Source organism: Ziziphus jujuba, chromosome 2 (assembly GCF_031755915.1).
Source record: "Ziziphus jujuba cultivar Dongzao chromosome 2, ASM3175591v1".
NCBI lineage: Eukaryota > Viridiplantae > Streptophyta > Magnoliopsida > Rosales > Rhamnaceae > Ziziphus > Ziziphus jujuba.
In genome coordinates, this window is record NC_083380.1 from 3088495 (window position 1) to 3108183 (window position 19689).

General features: G+C 35.4%; 2 protein-coding genes and 1 long non-coding RNA gene across 7 annotated transcripts; 1 reads left to right on the forward strand and 2 right to left on the reverse strand.

Moving 5' to 3' along the window:
* Window positions 1–4394: 4394 nt before the first annotated feature.
* Window positions 4395–6447, reverse strand: LOC132800641 (uncharacterized). Its single transcript, XR_009635854.1, has 3 exons — window positions 6186–6447; window positions 4759–4863; window positions 4395–4612 (listed from the first exon to the last, which is right to left on the reverse strand). It is a non-coding gene; the product is annotated as an uncharacterized LOC132800641 (long non-coding RNA).
* Window positions 6448–7250: 803 nt separating this feature from the next.
* Window positions 7251–10884, reverse strand: LOC132800437 (receptor-like protein EIX1). Of its 5 annotated transcripts, none has more exons than XM_060814083.1 (2): window positions 8077–10720; window positions 7251–7976 (listed from the first exon to the last, which is right to left on the reverse strand). In XM_060814083.1, the coding sequence occupies exon 1, from the start codon at window positions 9742–9744 to the stop codon at window positions 8080–8082; it is 1665 nt and encodes a 554-aa protein (XP_060670066.1). In that variant the 5' UTR covers window positions 9745–10720; the 3' UTR covers window positions 7251–7976; window positions 8077–8079. The 5 variants fall into 5 exon arrangements, with proteins under 5 accessions (XP_060670066.1, XP_060670064.1, XP_060670065.1 ...); XM_060814081.1 differs by having other exon boundaries at window positions 7252–7935; XM_060814082.1 differs by lacking the exon at window positions 7251–7976 and adding an exon at window positions 10734–10884 and having other exon boundaries at window positions 7999–10480.
* A 5779-nt stretch (window positions 10885–16663) lies between these two features.
* Window positions 16664–18177, forward strand: LOC132800547 (uncharacterized). The gene is made up of 2 exons (XM_060814489.1): window positions 16664–17480; window positions 17993–18177. Exons 1-2 carry the CDS (start codon window positions 16664–16666, stop codon window positions 18175–18177), a joined length of 1002 nt encoding a protein of 333 aa, XP_060670472.1.
* The last annotated feature ends 1512 nt before the right edge of the window (window positions 18178–19689 follow it).

Consider the following 19689-nt stretch of genomic DNA (forward strand, 5'->3'; position numbering starts at 1 on the left):
TTTTTAACCGGATGTCCGTTTTAAGTGTGCCACTAGTCTGTGAACTCGTATCGACGAGCACTTCACAACCATGCATGAGTCAAAGCTCATTTCCCCAGAAATAAAAAGTCAACACACGCCAGCCTTCCCTCACCACCTCCTCATTTTCGACCAACCCCCAAAATTTCACGGCCAACCGACTGGCGACACGCCCGGATCGGGGCTTTTTCCTGCGGCGGTACCGATTTTTTCAACCGCCGAGATCTCCACATTCCAGCCTCCATTCTTGTCACCGCCGGTCCCGTTGAAACCCTCTCCCCTTAATCTACAAAACCCCCAAAACTCTCAGCCACTAGCCACCGCATAAGCCGCCGGCGGTGACGGTTGCCGGTGACCGCGACGGCTCGCCGAAAAAATCACTATTCCGGCGAGTACCCAGTCACGTCTCCGATCCCTCCCCACTAATTCTGACCCCCTGAATCCAAATCCGGTGTCATTTTCCTCCAATTCACGATGGTTTGGGAGAATCGAGGCTCTAAAGGCCAAGAGTTTTCCGACGAGATTTCGGCCACCACCGGTCCGATCTCCGGGAAGTAAGACCAGATTCGTAATCCTCGTCACTCAAGCTTCGATTCGGTATATTATTCGTCAATTTTGGTTGACGTTTGTGTTAGACCCCTCGGGTACCGGGTATTATTTACCCGAATAAAATATTATTTTATTTGACTGTGTGCAAATTTTTATTTTAGGAGCACGTGTGGATTGATGAATCGATCCTATGGTGGATTGTGGTTTAATTGCGTGTTCCAGGTGAGTGACCCACCTTCAAAATTATTTTGGGATGTTAAGATATATATATTTTGTGTAAATTGGTTGTTTGAAAATTATGTTTGATGTGTTGAATATTTAATAAATTTATATTTGGTATTTTGGTGCAAAATTGAATGGAATTAAATATTTGTACATTATAAAATATTTTGGTTTTAAGGAATTTGAGATTTTGGTAATTATTATCAAATTTCATTGTTGGAATATTTCATAATTAAATATTTGGTAAATATGTTTTATGTATTTGATATTAAGAGAATTTCCAGATAATTGGTATTGCTAATTTATAATGTTTTTAATATATGTTTTGGTGCCAAAATAATATATTTGGGAATTTAAAGAAATTGTGGTTTGAATTTAAAGAAAAAAATGTGGGATGATGAATTTGAAAAATGGTATAATTCCCACGGTGAATTTTGGAAAATTTATACTTTAATAATAAATTTAATAATTGGTTTTAGACGCACTCATACAGTACTGGTGTTCTGTACCGTATATGTGATTAGCGTGCAAGTTATAATGTCTCCCGTGAGTTGCCATTGGACCGAGGGTAGGCAAGTTTTATGTAATGCACGTCAGCCGCCCCCCTCCGTGATCGGGATGACAGTTTCAGCAGCGGCGCTGTCGAGATGCCGAAGCGATCGTATGCAAGTTTCTCTCTTTAACCCCCCGCCAGTCGGTGCTTGGGACGCTGGGTATCGGAGGGCATCACTGGTATATGGTGTGGTGCGTCAAGTATAAATTTTCAGATAGAAATTTCAAACCCTAAAGTGTTCTAAAATTATTTATTATATTTTATTACATTTTATTTATATTTGGATTATTTAATTATTATTTATTAAATTAATTGATTCCTTGGTTTTCGGGGAATACGAATAACGGATTTTGCGAAAATGTTTTAAAAGGAAAATCTTTCCAACGAAGTGAATAGTGAGGGTTTTGAGAGTAAATGTTATTTTCAATGAATTATTATTTATTTATTTATTTAATTGTTGGTATTGAGTAATTAAATTCCTGTTATTGTTATATTATTAATATTAAAAGTGTACAGTAGATAGGGTCATTCACTGAGATGATTAGCATCTCATATTTCTAAATTTCGTTCCCCTAGGTACAAGGATTGGTAGACGTTCGTCTAGGGCGAGTCCGACGTCTCAGTTCATTGCCGAAAGTCCAAGAAGCATTTCTTCCCTTTTTCCTCTTCATCTTGTATTACTTCTTTATCTGTCATTGTATTAATTCTACATTTATTTGTATAATGCTCTGTATACTGTATTGAACATATTTTATTAGATACTGCATTAATTCCCTGTTATTCTTTTGGAGTGCTGCAAATTGTTGAATTATATTATAGTAACGTGGGAGGAATAAGGGGATGCATATAGAAGTGTGTTTTCAGTGCAGGAAATTTGTGGTAAGTCCAACCCTTAGGGGAGGTTCTGCCAGATTTTCCATTGGAGGGTCCGGTAGAGTTTCCCTGGGATCAGGGCTTGTCTAGGGTTCCGGTGAGGAATTTTGGATGGGTCCTGACATTCTTACTCAGGTCTAATACCTCTAGAGAAGTACAATTCCCAATGCTTGATGGAATATTTCTCATTAAGTTGTTACTCGAAAGATCAATAGCATAAATACCAGTAATTTTACCTATAGAAGGTGGGATTTCTCCACTTATCTGGTTGTCAGAAATAAATAGGAAGTTCAAATATTTACCGAACGAAATGTTATTTGGAATGGTATCGGAAAATTTATTTTTTGACAGATCAATGATCCAAAAGTCGCCACTCAGGATAGGAATGGCTCCCCTGAAGCTGTTTGAGCTTAAATCAAAACGTGACATTGTCTAATGTTGGAGCATAGTTTAAATGACTTGGTAACTGACCGTCTCATTGATTATTGGAAACATTCAATGTGGATAGGTTAAGAAAATGTTCCCAAAACCAGTAGGGTACGGAACCAAAAATACTTGTATTTGACAAATTCAAATCTGTGAGTTCTTTTTGTGACTTAAGCCAAGAAGGAAATGAAGGACCATGCAGCATGAATCCATAAGAAGAGTCTCAACTTGGAAAGGGGGAACCCAATTGGAATTGACAGCCAAGGTAAAAGAGCTTGAAGACAAATCTAAAACACATAGCATTTTAAGCTTTAAAAAATGTGTTTCAGTAACTGTGCCTGTCAAACGATTGGAAGAAACATCAAGGAAAGACAACTTAGAAAGTTGTCCCAACTTTCTGGGAGGGTCCCATTTAGTTCATTGTCGTTTAGGTTCAGATAGGTAAGCTTTTGCTGCAATATTCCAAAAGAGGCTGGGATGGGACCGCACAGAGAGTTACCGGAGGACAAATCAAGCTCAACGAGATTCGCAAGCTGAGTCAGCCACTCCGGTGGTTTACCAACCAAATGATTGTTTGGCAAGTTCAACACTTGCAGACTGGGCAGTGGCTTCCTAGAAAGGCAATTTTCAATTCCTTCAAGGAATTCTGGCAAAGTTCCTGTCAAGTTATTTTTTCCTATATTAAAATAGACTAGGTTGCAAAGTTTACCAATAGAGCTTGGAATCCCACCCTTAACATTATTGGAAAAAAGATTTAAGAAAGAGAGAAATGTCATGTTTCCAATGGAGGCAGGAAGCTTCCCATGCAGGCTAATGGATTCCAAGTCAAGGTCTTGTATCTTCTCCCATCTACCCCCGAACAGTTGATGTCAACTTGCTGTAAGATCATTGTGACCAAGATATAAAAACTGCAAATTTGGAAGGTCACTAAAACCAAGTGGAATTCTTCCAAAGAATTTACCACTGTTTAAATCCAAAGTAACAAGGCTGCTAATATTAACAATCCAATCAGGTATTTTTGAATTCAAGTCATTAGACCTAAGATCTAGGAAAACAAGTTAAGTTAAATTTACAAAGGTAAGACGAGGAATGGAACCAGATAAGCTACAATCAGATAGATGCAACTCGGTTAAGGATGAGAACTTATTTAGTTTCATAATCCAATGTGATCCTACATTTGAAAGATCAACTGCATCCATGTCAAGATGCATAAGAGAAACAAGACCTGTTACCCAATCAAGATTATCAACGTATAAACCCGAATGCCATTCCAAAGTCAGACTATTATCAAGATCAAAATACTGCAAGCTAGAAAGGTTCCCTAAATTTTGAGGAATTGCACCACTAAACCCAGCATTTGAAAGGTTTAGATATTGCAAATTTTTTAAAGATCCAAGAAATTCAGCAAGTGGGTTGTCAATGAATGCATTTAAACTCAAGTCCAAATGTCTCAAGGACTTCAGTGTCATCAATGAAGGACTTATATCCCCACTGATAGTAGGGTGTACATACCTGCCAAAAAACTGAAATCCATCTTGATGTGGATCATGGAGATCAACTGCAATAACAGCTCCAGATGTGTTATCACAACTTATTCCCCACCATTGGCAACAGTTGCTTCCCTTCCATGAAGAAAGCCGGTTTGCAGGATCATTAAGACCATTCTTGAAGTCAATGAGAGCTTCTTGAATTGAAAGTAATAGATAAAAAATGTAACCTAGTGGCTGTATTTATGCATGAAAAAAGTTATTGCTAATAATATAAAATTGCTAAAAGCACCATCTTACTGACCCCAGCAGAAACTGGTCTGGACTTGGTTCTCCATTGCTGTTCCATGGTGATGATAAATAATATAGACACGTTACTGAATCTGGAGACAAGCAGGTCATTTTTCCAAGTCAATGTGGAAGCCACTGAGAAAATGTCTTCTTTTCTTTCTACTTGGCTATCTTGGTAAAAGGTCTCTGCCACCTTTTATTCAGAAAAGAATAAAATATAATAAAATATAACAAAATTAGATATAAACAGGTCTATATAACTTGTTTATGTAGATAATAATGATCATCAACTTCATTTTTCCAAATTTGTTACAATTTATTCCACAAAAGGCTTACTACTGTAATAATAAGATTTGGCATACAGTTGGAATTTGTCGCATCCTAATTCAATACCCTTTTGATTCTTCAATCATGCTCTCCCTCTTTCTTTCTCTGTTGCTTTATCTGCAAGTTGATGACAATTTGGAAACCCCGACAGAGTGATTTTAGGCGAGTAAAGAGGCGTAAAATTGTATTAAAATAGAGGGTAACTGGATCCATCCTTTAAAGCATTTTATAGTTTATTTATAGTGCATGGTATTTGAAGCGTATTTTCTTCAGGAGTTGTGTTATAATCATCTAGCTTTTGCCTTTCATAACAAAGGTTACCATATAAAACTTTTCATTTTCATGACCCCCTTCATTTATAATCGACCACAATAAGAACCTCGGCAATTTTTTAAAAATGAATGATTCACAGCTATGTACATGGTAACTACTACCCAATTTCTACTTTCCCATCGTCAGAATTTCCATAGAATAAGATAATAAAAGTTATTTATCTTTATGTATATTAGCTGTTATAAAATATATATTATAATGCACTTTAATGGAAGCCCTGATATTGTTACCATCAAAGATAGACACTTCATGCCAGAAACCAGAAATGAAATTGAAAAATAAACTGTCTTGGTGAAGAATGAAGAAGCGTTCTTATATAAGAACAATTTCTTCCAATTAACCAACAATAATATGAAAATATAGGAAATTTCGATTGAATAAGAAACCAAAATATGAACAACTTTTGAGGAAGCCACGGAAAAATTCAAGATCCGGTAAAGCTAATTAGTCCATTTTTCCTTTGCAGATTTTCCGTCGTCTCATGGTAAAATATAGTTAAAATTGTCAAAAAGTATGGAAAATTATTTATAGGTATAAAATAAAACTAAGCATGCCTTTCACCTTATCTATTCACATAATATATTTCTTCATGATATAATTTCTACAAGTTGGAAAGGAAGATAAAAATTCTTTTACAATACTACATACCATATTATATGTTTCAGCCGATCATGGTCTTCTCCCTACAACTTGAATTGATACATATTTCTCTTCTATATTTTTGAACCATGCACGTTGAAAAGTCTATGGGAATCTAGTATTGTAAAATTATATATAAAAGTAATCATTTTCTAGTCTTTGATGAAAATAGTATTTTATTATAATAATCAAATAGAAGCTATTTTATTATAACAGTATTTTATTATAATAATCATTTTCAAGGCAAGTATGTCTCTTTACCAAGTCAGTGATAAAAGCAATTCTCTCGTCCTGATATTCATATACAAATTTCTTTTTCGATCTTAGCTCCCTTTGTGGCAGACAAGAATAAAACTATAACAAAAAGTGCTAAAAAGCAAGTCATTTTGGTTGTTTAATATAGATAATAGTGATAATCAGATTCATTTTTTCCAAATTTGTTGAAATTTATTCCATGAAAGGCTTACTTTAATGATGACATCTGCAATGATAGTTTGAAGATGTTGCATCCTTAACTTTGGATTATTCAAACCTGGTTTCTCTCTCTCTCTCTCTTTCCAGGGTAATTGGTGCCACTTTCTTCCTTAAAGTCAAATTTTGCTCGAGATTTTGTCCTGAAGTGCCAAAACATGATCAGTTTAAGGACTATATTTGTGTAAGCAAAATTTCGGATAAGGGCCACTATGCAAGCATAATTCAAGTTCAGGGACAAAGTACGTGAATGTCTGAAAAATTAGATATCCAACCTAACTAAGAATGCATTATTAAGATTTAAAAAAAAATAATAATAAGATTAAAAAAAAAAAAAAATAGTCTTTAAAACTGTTGTTTAATAAGCAATACAAAGCATGTCAATATCTGATTCAGATTATTAAGGGGATGATCACATTATGCTGATAAATGCTTAAGTTATGTGGAAATTTAAAAAATGAGAAAACTAACTGAAGATGGATCTAGAAACCAAATTTTTGTTTATCACATCATTTCTATGCATGTATAGTACTCACTCTGTAGACCGTAGGCAATATTATAACTAGCTGTTCGTGATTCTAAGAAGTAAAGACTATACTTAACAAGCCATTTATTGACAAGTATTTCTTGAAACAGTTATAAACAGCAAAGTTTGTTAGGGTGGAATGAAACTTGACAAAATATATACAGCATTAAAGGCTATTTGTTTTAATATTTTTCTTCAATCTGCAAGCATTGAGACTGTTTAGAAGTCGTATTTCGGCAGAAGTTCTCTCCTCCAATATCAAATAAAGTTGTGAAAGATACTACAAAGGCAATTTAACTTTTGTAATATGGAGATTAACTCTCAAGTGTTGAGTAAAGAAAAACACTCAAGTCTGATTAATTCCCCTTAAAATCTTTGGAGAAAATAATCTTTTTTTTAAAGAGCTATATATATATATAAAATGTGCGGCAAACGTAATAAATTTTTTTCTTTTAAAGTTTCTTATCAGATGTAAGAATAGCATGGCATCTAATCCAAATGATAACTTGTGAAGCAGTGAGCTTGTACGCAAAGAAATAATGGAAAACCAGACATGACAAAAGGCTCTGCTTATTACTTGACTTGACAAACGGTTTTGCTTAGTATAGTTTCTAATTACATTTTCGTTTATGTGCATAACTAATTAATGTTGTTTTTAGAACCCGAAAGCTATTTTGCAGTTACAAGGAGAAACAGAGGCATGTTCTGTTTTTGTTTTTTGTTTTGGTAATTGATTTTTCCTTTTTCCTTTTATTTTCCCTTTTTTTGGGAGGAAGGGGGGTGGGGGTGGCACGTTTAAAGCAAGAATGTCAAGAAAGCAAGGAAGTTATGCTCCCCCCTCCCTGTAAACTTGGTGCAACAACCTCAAATGTGTGAAATTGACACAGTGAGGAAGCCAAGAATATGCATGTTAATATGCAAGCTAATATGCCTCACAGCACTTAACCAGAAATTTCACATATTTCATAAAGCTGAAAACTAGTAGAAAATTGACATTTACTATAATATTGATCTGAACACAGCTTTTAAAACCATCACAAATTACAGAAGGTTGGGATAGTGAAACAGAAAAAAGAAATGTACTATTTGTAATTAGATAATCTATGAGGAAACCCTTCTTCATGCTTTCAACGGTGTCCCTGAAATTCACTTCCAAAGAAATTAAGCTGACATTGAAAACCTCTTTGCTTTCTCCTTGAATATATGGTGAAGCTTCTCACCTTCCCCAACAGGAAGTAATCACAAACAGAAAAAGCATTTTCTGAGTTTAGTAAAGTTAAGTAGATGAGAAACACATTGTCAAAGAAACATATTATTATTAGGAAGCAGATATAGTAACAAACTGAAGAAAGAAAACATACTCTTTATCTTCTTTGCTGATGCCTTCCTGTCCTCTGCTTTGTGGTTCTATATTTCAACCACAAATATAGTATTCTATCTACAACTTTATCAACAACATCAAAGTAGGCTATGCTCCAAGATTTTCTCATCGTCATTATCAAATACGGAACAAGAATTCCAGCTGCAAATCCCAATCCAATGCTCAAGTAAAACCACTTATTAATGAAGCTGTCACCATTACCAGCATCCTTGGGAGTTGTCCGTCCCTTATCTGGTTTCCCATTTTTATCACTACCTGGACATTTTACAGCAAGTTGACGACCACAAAGGCCAACATTTCCAGCAAAAGAGGATGCATTGAAGGTGAGCATCTGATCTTTATCAGGAATAGGACCAGACAATTCATTGTTTGACAGATTCAGATACCCCAGGGATGAGAGTGACCCCAAGCTTTGAGGAATCGCACCGGAGAACCTATTACTGGAGAGATCAAGAGAAAGCAACTCCTTCAACTTTGAAATGCTTTCGGGAATATGACCAGTAATTTGGTTGCTTGACAAGTCGAGAACAAGCAACCCCAACAAATTTGTTATCTCTATAGGAAGATCTCCGCTCAAATTATTTCCTGAGAGGTCTAGTGCCGTTACAAGAGAAAGGGTCTTCGTATATCTTAGAGGCTGGCCTTTCATATTTACAACAAAGCTTTCATAGTAGCTGCCAACAATCTCGTAGTTTCCCCCTCCGAGTATGTAAATGCCACTACGGGAAGGCCTATACAATAGATAATGGTTAATCATTTGGGCTTGTGACATGTGCATACCTTTGAAATGTCCAAAGCTAGGCGGAATACTGCCTACCAACTGATTTTCTGCTAGGTCCAGGATCTGTAGTGAGCTTAAGTTTGATAGCAGAGCTGGAAGTTCTCCTGAAAATGAATTAGACCTCAAGCTAAGAATTCTTAGCCTTTCAAATCCTTTCCCAATCCATGGTGGAATTACACCACTTAATCTGTTGTTTCCAAGATTTAGTGTTTCCAAACTAGATAAGTTTTGGAAAGATGATGGGAGCCGTCCGTAGAGCTTGTTGCCATGCAGGTGCAATGTTTGAAGCCCACCTAATTGACCCAAGAAGGTAGGAATGGCTCCAGACAAGTTGTTATTACTAATGTCTAGTACAGAGAGATCAGAACAATTTCCAATACTTGATGGAATACTTCCAGTTAAGTTGTTATTGGAAAGATCAATGGCTTTAAGATAAGGACCAATGTTACATATTGAAGCGGGGATTTCTCCATTTATCTGGTTGTAAGCAATAGAAAGGAAAACCAAGGACTGGCTTATATTATTTGGAATATTACCAGAAAGTTTATTTTTGGATAGATCGAGTATGTTAATGCCACGTGGTTTAGGAATAGACCCACTGAAGTTATTTGAGCTGAAATCAACTACTGCACCCGTTAAATGAATGACTTGACTTGGAAAGCCAAGTGCACTAAACTCTAGTCGACTTGGTAGTTGACCTGCTAGTTGATTGAAAGAAAGATTCAACCGTAATAAGGGATAAGAAAATTCCCAAAACCAGTTAGGTATGGAGCCAGAAAGGCTAGCATTTGAGAAATCCAAAGACATTACTTGCTTTTGTGACTTGAGCCAAGCAGGAAATGAAGGACCCAAATGGCAGGCTCTCATTGAAAGAGAAGAGATTTGAAATGGGGGAACCCAATTGGAATTGACATTCAATTTGAAAGAGTTTGAAGACAGATCTAAATAACTTAGCTTTTTTAGCTTTAAAAAATGTGCTTCAGTAACTACACCTGTCAATTTATTGGAAGAAACATAAAATGTAGACAACTCGGAAAGTTGTCCCAAACTTTCTGGGAGAGTCCCGTTTAGTGCATTGTCATTTAGTTTCAGATGGGTAAGATTTTGCTGTAATATTCCAAAAGAATCTGGGATGGGACCCCTAAACCCACTATTAGAGAGGTTCAGATACTGCAAATTTTTCAAAGATCCAAAAAATTGAGGAATTGTGTTGCCATCAAATGTGTTGAAACTACTTGAGTTTCATCACTGAAGGTCTAATTTCCCCACTAAGGTTCCAGAATCCAGACGTACCTGTAGATTCATCATAATTATTTGGATATGGGTTATGGAGATCAACTGCAATAACTGCTCCAGAAGTGGTCTCACAGCTTATTCCCCACCATTGACAACACTTGCTTCCCTTCCATGAAGAAAGCCGGTTCTCAGGATCATGGAGACCATTCTTGAAGTCAACAAGAGCTTCTCGGTCTGAATCCATGCAGTTCGTTAATTGAGCGTCACTGTTGAGAAGAAATTCTCTTGTCACAAGGCAGAGAATCAGAAACATAAATGGAAGCCCTGTAATTGTTTCCATCAGAGCTACAAACTTTTTGCAAGGAAACTGCGTTTTTGGTGAAGAGGAAGATCAAGAGGAATAGTTGTTGAAAATAAAAGCAAAGAAAAATTAATTAAGATCCACATAAAAAAAATCCCCCCAAAAAAAAAAAAAAATCCTAGCTTGATTTGAAGACTAAAAAAATCAAAATTAATTTTATAATGAGGCCAACAAAGCTAAAAACTCAAAAAATTTATATAATATATATAAAATATCAAAAGTGAAAATGGGAAGTATGGCCCCTGAAGCCAAAACCCACCTTCGCTCCTGTCTACACTATAAAATTGTCATATAGCCAGCAACCAAGTAAATGCGGCGACGAAGAAAAAACAGAGGTGAATAGCTTTTCGTTCCATTTCACAATCTGGTGCTTACGTCTACACCCCATGGGTTCCACCTCAAAGCAAGACCAAAGGCCAAGATTTATTATATTTGTCTATACCTTCAATCTTGGCCTTAAATGTGTCAAGATTTTACCATACAAGAAAGGTAAAAATATCTCTAAATCTATTTTTAAGTTAAAATATATTCACCACAAAAATTCTATTTTTAAGTTAAATTATATTTACCACGATATCGCCCTGGTGGGGGACGACTGTGCAATCTTGTGCGATTAGCTATGACATCTGCACGATAAACTTGAACGCTTCAACACATGTAATGCTTGGAAGACAAAATCCCTTGACTCATGCTCAGCCATACATATGAGATGGACTAATTCTATCTTGCTTTTTGTTTCCCTTCTTCTTTGCTCTGTCTTGTCATTTCAGTTCCTTTCATTCCCTTAAAGTCTATTTAATTAATCCAGCTAAAACTTCAACTGTTCCCACCAATGCAATACCAAAGTTGGAAAATTATTGACGACCAAGTCTCAAACTCATTACAAACTTCTAAGGAGCCAAGTGGGTCTCTTTTTTCCAAGTCAATGAAACTTCTATAGACAAGATCATGGCAATGTAAATCTGTGTACTTTGATGAATGTAATTGCTGAGAAATCTCTGTATGTCATTCATCAATTATGAAAACTACTATTTCTTTCAAACGTACATAATATTTTTCAAATTTATATTTTTAATTTGACACTATTTAAAATTTCTACGACAGTTTTATTGGAAAAAGAAAAATGTATACAAATATAATTTTCCTAGTTCATTTATTTATCCTTTGAAACAAATTTATCTTTTTAATTGAGGTGGACATATTTTTCTTTTAATTTTTAATATTTATAAACATTTTTTCAAATTATTTTTCTTTCAAAAATTAGCTTTTAATAATTTATCATATTTGGCCCGTCAACTGTACAAAATCTTATCTTTATTCTTAAATTATGCAAAAATATCACTTTGGTCTTTAAACTATGCAAAAGTCTCTTTTTCTTCCTTATAAAATTACCAACCTTACCTCCGATAAAAAGGATAACATGACATGCACTTGTTACTTCCTTGAGACAAACTGAACTGACATTGGAAAATCAATAAGACGACTTTACAGAAAAATCTCTGCCGTAACCACGTTCTTCTCAAGACAGCGACATCTCTCCAACTTTAGGAATGCATGCCAGACCAATCTGTAAATAGAAATATTATTGGACTACTAGCTCACCGATCGAAGTTGTAAAATGCATAGCACCCCAATTAATAAGTCATTGTGCCACTAAAAGTCATGACGTAACAGAACCATCTTATAATGGTTTGATGTTCATTTTTTTCATCCTAACCATACACATACACGCCCTCGAAACGTAGAATCCGAGAGAGAGAGAGAGAGAGAGAGAGAGAAGACGTATTTAAATCATCCAAATTAAGTTATTTCATTTCCAAATGAAAAATTAAAATTAAATTTTATTGTCCTCTTTTTCATTGACTTAGACGACATGTTTAAATTTTAGCTAGATTTAAAATTATATTGTTTGGTATTAGAAAAATACCGAAGAAAAAAAATTGAATGAAAATGTGAAAGGAAGTTTCCCTTGAAAAAAGTGAGGAGAACAGAATCCCTCTATAAAGAAAAATCGGAACTGTTCTCTCGTTGGCTCCAACATCTTTCTCCCCTCAGCAAATTCTTCTTGTCTCACTATCAGCATTCATGACAGGCAGCTTGCAAATTTTGCTACATTTCTTCATGAAACCAAACATGAGAAAAACAAACTCGGCCTTAAGCTAATTAGTTGGCCAAAATTTTGTACAATAATATGTCTTCTTCCACATTAGCAGTAAAAGACCATCTATCATAATATGGAGATGTAGAATAAAGCTAAGCAGGCTATTCAAAATCATTGAATAAAAACTTACAAGTACTACAACAGTGAAGAATAAAAAACTTACAATTAAAAAATGCAAAAAAAAAAATAACTGAATTTGTTTTGCAAATCCTTTTTAAATTTGATCACAAGTAATGTAAAGCACTATGCATGTACTAACATTACTCTGTAGGCTACAAGTAGCTGTTCGTAATTTTAAGGAACAAAGACTATACTTTACAAGCTATATATTGACAAGTATTTCTTCAAACAGTTAAAAATATTGGTTTTAACAGATTTTATCCATATGCAAGCAATAAGACTCTGTTTGGAAGTCAGATTTTTAGCATAGTTCTCTCCTTTTTTTTTTTTTTTTTTTGTAATAATACTAATTGTCTCCTTTTGATATCAAATAAAGTTGTGAAAGATGAGGCCGTGTGGTGGCCCTGATGGTTAGAGGCACCAACATCCCAAAGCCTCACCAGCCAAAAAAAAAAAAAAAAAAAAAAAAAGAAGAAGTAAAGTTGTGAAAGATACTACAAAGACAATTCAACTTTTGCAAGATGGGGATCAACTCTTGAGTACAGAAAAACACTCGTATCTGATTAATTCCCATTATACAATCTTCTGAGAAAATCAATTTTTCCAAGAGCTATATATAAAATGTGCGTGCTGCAAAACGTGCAGATTATAAAATCAAAGGGATCTTCGACCTATGTTCCATTTATTAGAAATGTGAAATTTTAATAAGTTAGAACAAGTGAAAAAGTAAAGACTTCTTTTCTGTTTTTTAGGAAGATGTGAAAAAGTAAATACTAAAAAGAGAGAAACATAATGGGGCAGTAAACTGAAAGGAAAGTCACTCTTCTTTGTATTTGGCAGGCAACTATAAAAAGCAATGTGGATTTTAGGTGAGGGAATGGCAGGTGACTCAAAAGGCGTGGTGAAAATGAAAAGGTGCGATGTGGGGTTTGTCCCCTCTTTGGCTCTGTTTCTTTTGTCTTGACCCTAAGAAATAACAATAAATTAGCTCACTTAGCATCTCGTTGGGGTCTTTTAATTGATTTCTTTGGTATAGTTTCTCCCTTCGTGATCTCTCAGGATTTTGTAGATGTGATGAATTAGGAAAATGGCTTAGTTACCATAGCCTGATTCATTAGCAGCATGCTTTTTTGTTTGTTTTGTATGCCTGCTTTTTTTGGTTAATACAACACCCTTTTTTAGCAAAAAAATATATATATAAACACCCCTTTTAACAAATATATATATATATATATATATGCAGTGCAGGTATCTCTCTCATGATTTCCTTCCCTTATTATTGATTGCATGACGTGTTTAAAGTTTAAACTATTCTGACTCAATTTAAATCTTAAAAGAAAAAATTATGGAGTTTTGAAATCCTAAGACACTTGAACCTCTAATTCCATCTATGTTTTAACTTTCAAACATAACTGTTTTACCACTAAAGTATGAACAGAGTTTTAAAATTAATTAATGCATAACTATTTGTTAAATGGAAGTTGACTATTAAATCGATTCATTATTATTCTAAAATGTTGTAATAGATATAGTTAAGTGGACTTTGTATGATATCTATTTTTCCTCTGCATGTTTAGTGTTGAAATGGTTATGCTCTTTGTCAGCTGCTAGCTATAACTTTATTGCATTGGTTTTGTGTGTTTTGGGGGCGCATTGGCATCATAAATTCTTCATCACTGGGGCTGATCTAGAATTTTTATTTTATTTTATTTTATTTTTTGGGAACAATTACAAAGATTGCTAAAACTTTATACGTTTATTTATTTATTTTTTTGGTGAATAGATTGCCAAAACTGTGGTCCTTAAAATTGATGTAATGTTTCAAGATTTATGTTGTGCAATTAAGATTTCTGCTGTGCAAACTATGTATGTTGTGGATGCAATTGTTGTTATGTGTTTGCTCTTTTAAATTTAAATTGGTTGTCAAGTGAGTATTTTTCTGTATATGCTACCCATTTCTGGAGCAACTTGGTTGTCAAGTTATAGATAATGGAAATTATTTTGATGCCATTGCATAATAGCTATTATGGACAATATTAGAAATATTATTACCTGGATGATGTGCATGAATATAGGATGCAATTACTTAGATGTCAAGTATATTTAATTGTGACTTTTGATTATATCCTTTTATTATTTTGTTTCTCCTTTTTTGTTTAAGTTAGAAACTTTCTTTTTCTTCTTATTTTCCTCTGTTGTTATTCATATTCCCAAGAATGTTATACTTGCCACTGGTTGACATTCTCTGTCTTTCTTCTCCTTTTATATAATGCTGCTGCTGTTGTTATTGATATTCCTAAGAATGTCAAACTTGCCTCTGGTTGCAGGTTCCCTGCTGATTTGCTTTCTCTTGCTAGTACATACCTACATGGTGTGTGCAACATTTAGGTTCCCTGTCTTTGTTCTCCTTTTATAATTTTTGGATGGGAACTAATGTGAAGATCAGAAAGGCATCTGAAAATAGTTTGGATTGTTCAACTCCAGAAAAATGTTTCGGAATCTTGGTTGGCAAGGAGAGCAAGTTACCTTAAAGCATGCCTAATGTGCGCTGATGCCCTCTAGTTTAGTATATTAGTAGATGAGAAACACATTGTCAAAGAAACATATTATTATTTAGGAATGAAAGTTTAGAAGCACTATTTATCACAAAACCAGTTTGACGAGTAACCTGACATGAACAAAGAAAGGAAAGCACATGTTGTAACAAATTGAAGAAAGAAAACATATTCTTGATCTTCTTCGTTGATGCCCTCTAGTCTTCTGCTTTATGGTTCTATATTTCAACCATAGATATAGTATTCTATCCACGGCTTTATCAACAACATCAAAGTAGGCTACGCTCCAAGATTTTCTCATCGCCATTATCAAATATGGGACAAGAATTCCAGCTGCAAATCCCAATCCAAAGCTAAAATAAAACCACTTATCAATGAAGCTGTCACCATTACTAGTATCCTTAGGAGTCATCCATCCCTTATCTAGTTTCTCATTTTCATCATCACCTGGACATTTTACAGCAAGTGGACTACCACAAAGGCCAACATTTCCAGCAAAAGAGGATGCATCGAAAGTAAGCATATGATCTTTATCAGGAATAGGACTAGACAATTCATTGTTTGATAGATTCAGATACCCTAGGAATGAGAGTGACCCCAAGCTTTGAGGAATAGCACCGGAGAACCTATTACTCGAGAGATTTTGTTAGTATAATGTCACTTTTGTTGCTGTCATAAGTTATTTTGTAATGATTAGTTACTGTACTTTCAGTTTTTGATAAAAATACTATTGTATTAGGTAGCCAAAGTATGGCTTGTCTTTTGGCAATATGATTACCACGGTAGTAGGTGAAAATTAGGTGGTTTACTGTTTCTGAAAACTTGTGGTTATATACTATGTCCATAATGAACGAGGGTGTCTAGACCACACCAGTTTAAGCTTCTTTCTCTTTCATTTTTGTTGTGTTTTTTGTTCTAAAATCCAACAAATGGTATCAAAGCTCTAATGATCTTAGAGGGGCTGTGAGTGAAATAGCAAAAATACAAGAAACCTTCCTTCTACCTTTCCTTCCTTTCTAAATGGCTTCAACTCATTTTTCTGCTCCATCACCTCCTATATTTTCTGGAGAAAATTATGCCATGTGGTCTATAAAAATGAAAGCTTACCTTCAAGCTTTTGACTTGTGGGAAGTAGTAGAGACCAAAAGAAATCCTCCCCCTTTGACAACAAATCCCACTATCGCTCAAATAAAGCAACATAGTGAGGAGGTTGCTAAAACGTTTAAGGCTTTATCTGCCTTACATGCTGGCGTTTCAAAAGTGATGTTCACCAGAATTATGGCTTGCACTACAGCTAAAGAGGTCTGGGACAAGCTAAAAGAAGAGTTCTAGGAAAGTGCAAGAACAAGACAAATGCAGATTTTGAACTTAAGAAGGGAGTTCGAAACTTTAAGAATGAAGGATTTTGAGTTGGTAAAAGACTTTATTGACAGACTTATGAAGGTAGTAAACCAGATCAGAATTCTTGGAGAGGAGCTAGGAGATAGAAGAGTGGTGGAGAAAGTGCTGGTCAACTTGCCAGAAAAGTTCGAAGCAAAGATATCATCCTTGGAGAAGTCAAGAGACCTGAATCATATTTCTTTGTCAGAGCTTGTTAATGCTTTACAAGCAACTGAACAAAGAAGATCTATAAGACAAGAAGAAACCTCAGAAAGTGCTTTTTTAGCATTACGAAAAGGTAAGGCTCCAGCAAACAATAATCAAAGGAAGCAGCAAAGTGGAGGAAGTAATGTCAAAGGAAAATGTGGTGTTGGTACAAGCAGAGAAGGTGAAAGAAAGAAGTTTACGAAGTGCTCTTATTGCAAAAAGGACAACCATCCTGAAAAATATTATTGGTTTAGGCTAAATGTTCAATGTAGAGTTTGCAAACAAATAGGACATATTGAAAAAGTTTGCAAAAACAAAGGAGGACTAGTGCAACAAGCACACCAAGTACAAGTTGCTGATGAAGCATGGAAAAGTGAGGAAAGGCTGTTTGTTGCTACATGTTATGTAGAAAACGGCAACAAAGAAGCTTGGTTGGTGGATAGTGTCTGCACTCAACATATGATTCATGATGTTGATCTCTTCAAGACCTTGGATAGAAGATTTGTTTCCAAAGTGCAAATAGGAAATGGAGATTTTATTCAACTTCAAAGCAAAGGAGAAGTGGCTGTGGAAACTTCAACAGGTACTAAACTCATTTCAAATGTGTTATATGTACCCGAAATTAATCAAAGCTTGTTAAGTGTGGGACAAATGCTTGAAAATGGATATTTTTTGAATTTTCAAGATAAGTCTTGCATAATATATGATCAACATGGAAGTGAAATTCTAAATGTTGGAATGAAAGATAAAAGCTTTGTGGTAGAATGGAACAAGAAGGGGAAATAATGTTTTTTATGCCAAAACTAGTGATGAATCTAAGTTGTGGCATAAAAGACCATGTCATTTTAACTATAACTCCTTGAATCTAATGCATGAAAAGAAATTGGTGGAGAATATGCCTGCCGTTAGCAAAAACTTGGAAGTGTGTGAAGTGTGTCAGCTTGATAAGCAACAAAGGCTGCCATTCCCTTCGAAAGGCACTTGGAGAGCCTCTGAAAATCTTCAGTTAATTCATAGTGATGTATGTGGACCTATGAGTGAGAATTCTATCAACGGTAGTAGATATTTTTTCACTTTCATAGATGATTTCTCCAGAATATGTTGGGTGTATTTTCCGAAACAAAAAATTTGAAGTTGCTGAGATTTTCACTAGCTTTAAAGCCATGGTAGAAAGTCAAGCAAAATGTAGCATTAAGGTGATAAGATCTGATAATGGGACTGAATATATAGCTCAAAAGTTTGAGTTGAAATGCAAAGAACTGGAATTCAACATCAGCTAACCTCTCCCTATACTCCTCAGCAAAATGGGGTTAGTGAAAGGAAGAACAGGACTATTATGAAGATGTGTAGATGCTTGTTGTTTAACAGGCAATTACCAAAGATGTTTTGAGCTGAAGCAGTGAACACCTCAGTGTATTTGCTAAATAAATTACCAACTAAAGCATTGGAGTTTAAAACTCCATATGAGGTGTGGTATGGGATCAAGCCTACCGTGGAGCATTTGAAGATATTCAGGAGCATTTGTTATACACATTTTCCTGAAATTAAGAGAGACAAGTTGGATCAAAAAGCTGATATGGGAATTTTTGTTGGTTATAGCAGCATAACAAAAGGGTACAGAGTATATCATTTGAAAACTAACAAGCTAATTGTTAGTAGGAATGTTAAAGTTGATGAAGCTACTGTTTGGAATTGGGAAAAAAGTGAAGTTCAAGCCTCAGAAAAGAAGTTTATCGAAGAACATGACGAGATTCAGGAGGAGAATGATTTAAATGATGAAGATGCTGTTGGAATCCGAGGTACAAGATCCTTGACTGATGTATATGAGAAAAGCATCCGAGGTATAAGACCTCTGACTGATGCATCCGAGATAAGCATCTGAGGTACAAGACCTTTGACTGATGCATCTGGAATAAGCATCCGAGGTACAAGACCCTTCACTGATGCATCCGAAAGAAGTGTCCTAGATACAAGACCCCTGTCTAATGTCCGAGATACAAGACTCTTATCCGATGTTCGAGCTATAAGACCCCTGTTTGATGTCTGAGATACAAGACTCCTGTCCAATGTCCGAGCTATAAGACCCCTGTTCGATGTCCGAGATACAAGACCCCTATCCGATGTCCAAGCTATAAGACCCATGTCCGATGTCCAAGATACAAGACTCCTGTCCAATGTCCAAGATACAAGACCCCTGTCCAATGTCCGAGATACAAGACTCCTGTCCGATGTCCGAGCTACAAGACCCCTGTCCGATGTCTGAGATACAAGATCCCTGTCCGATGTCCGAGCTATAAGACCTCTATCTGATGTTCGAGGTACAAGACCCTTGACTGTTGAATATCAAAGATGTAACCTAGCATTGTGTGATCCAATTACTTTCAATGACGCAAATCAGTTCGAGACATGGAGAGAGGCCATGAAAACGGAAATCAATATGATTGGCAAAAACAAAACTTAGGAATTGGTGAACAAACCCCAAGGCAAAAAGGCCATTGGAGTGAAATGGGTCTTTAGGACCAAGGTCAATGATGATGGTACAATAAATAAGCATAAAGTAAGATTGGTAGTTAAAGGTTTTGTGCAGCAACCTGGTATTGATTATGGAGATATGTTTGCACCAATTGCAAGGCATGAAACAATTAGAATTTTACTAGCACTTGCCGCTCAAAAGGGCTGGAAAGCTTACCATTTAGATGTGAAATCTGCATTTCTAAATGGTTACCTAGAGGAAGAAGTATATATTGAACAACCTGAAGGCTTTGTTGTTCAAGGAAAGGAAGACAAAGTTT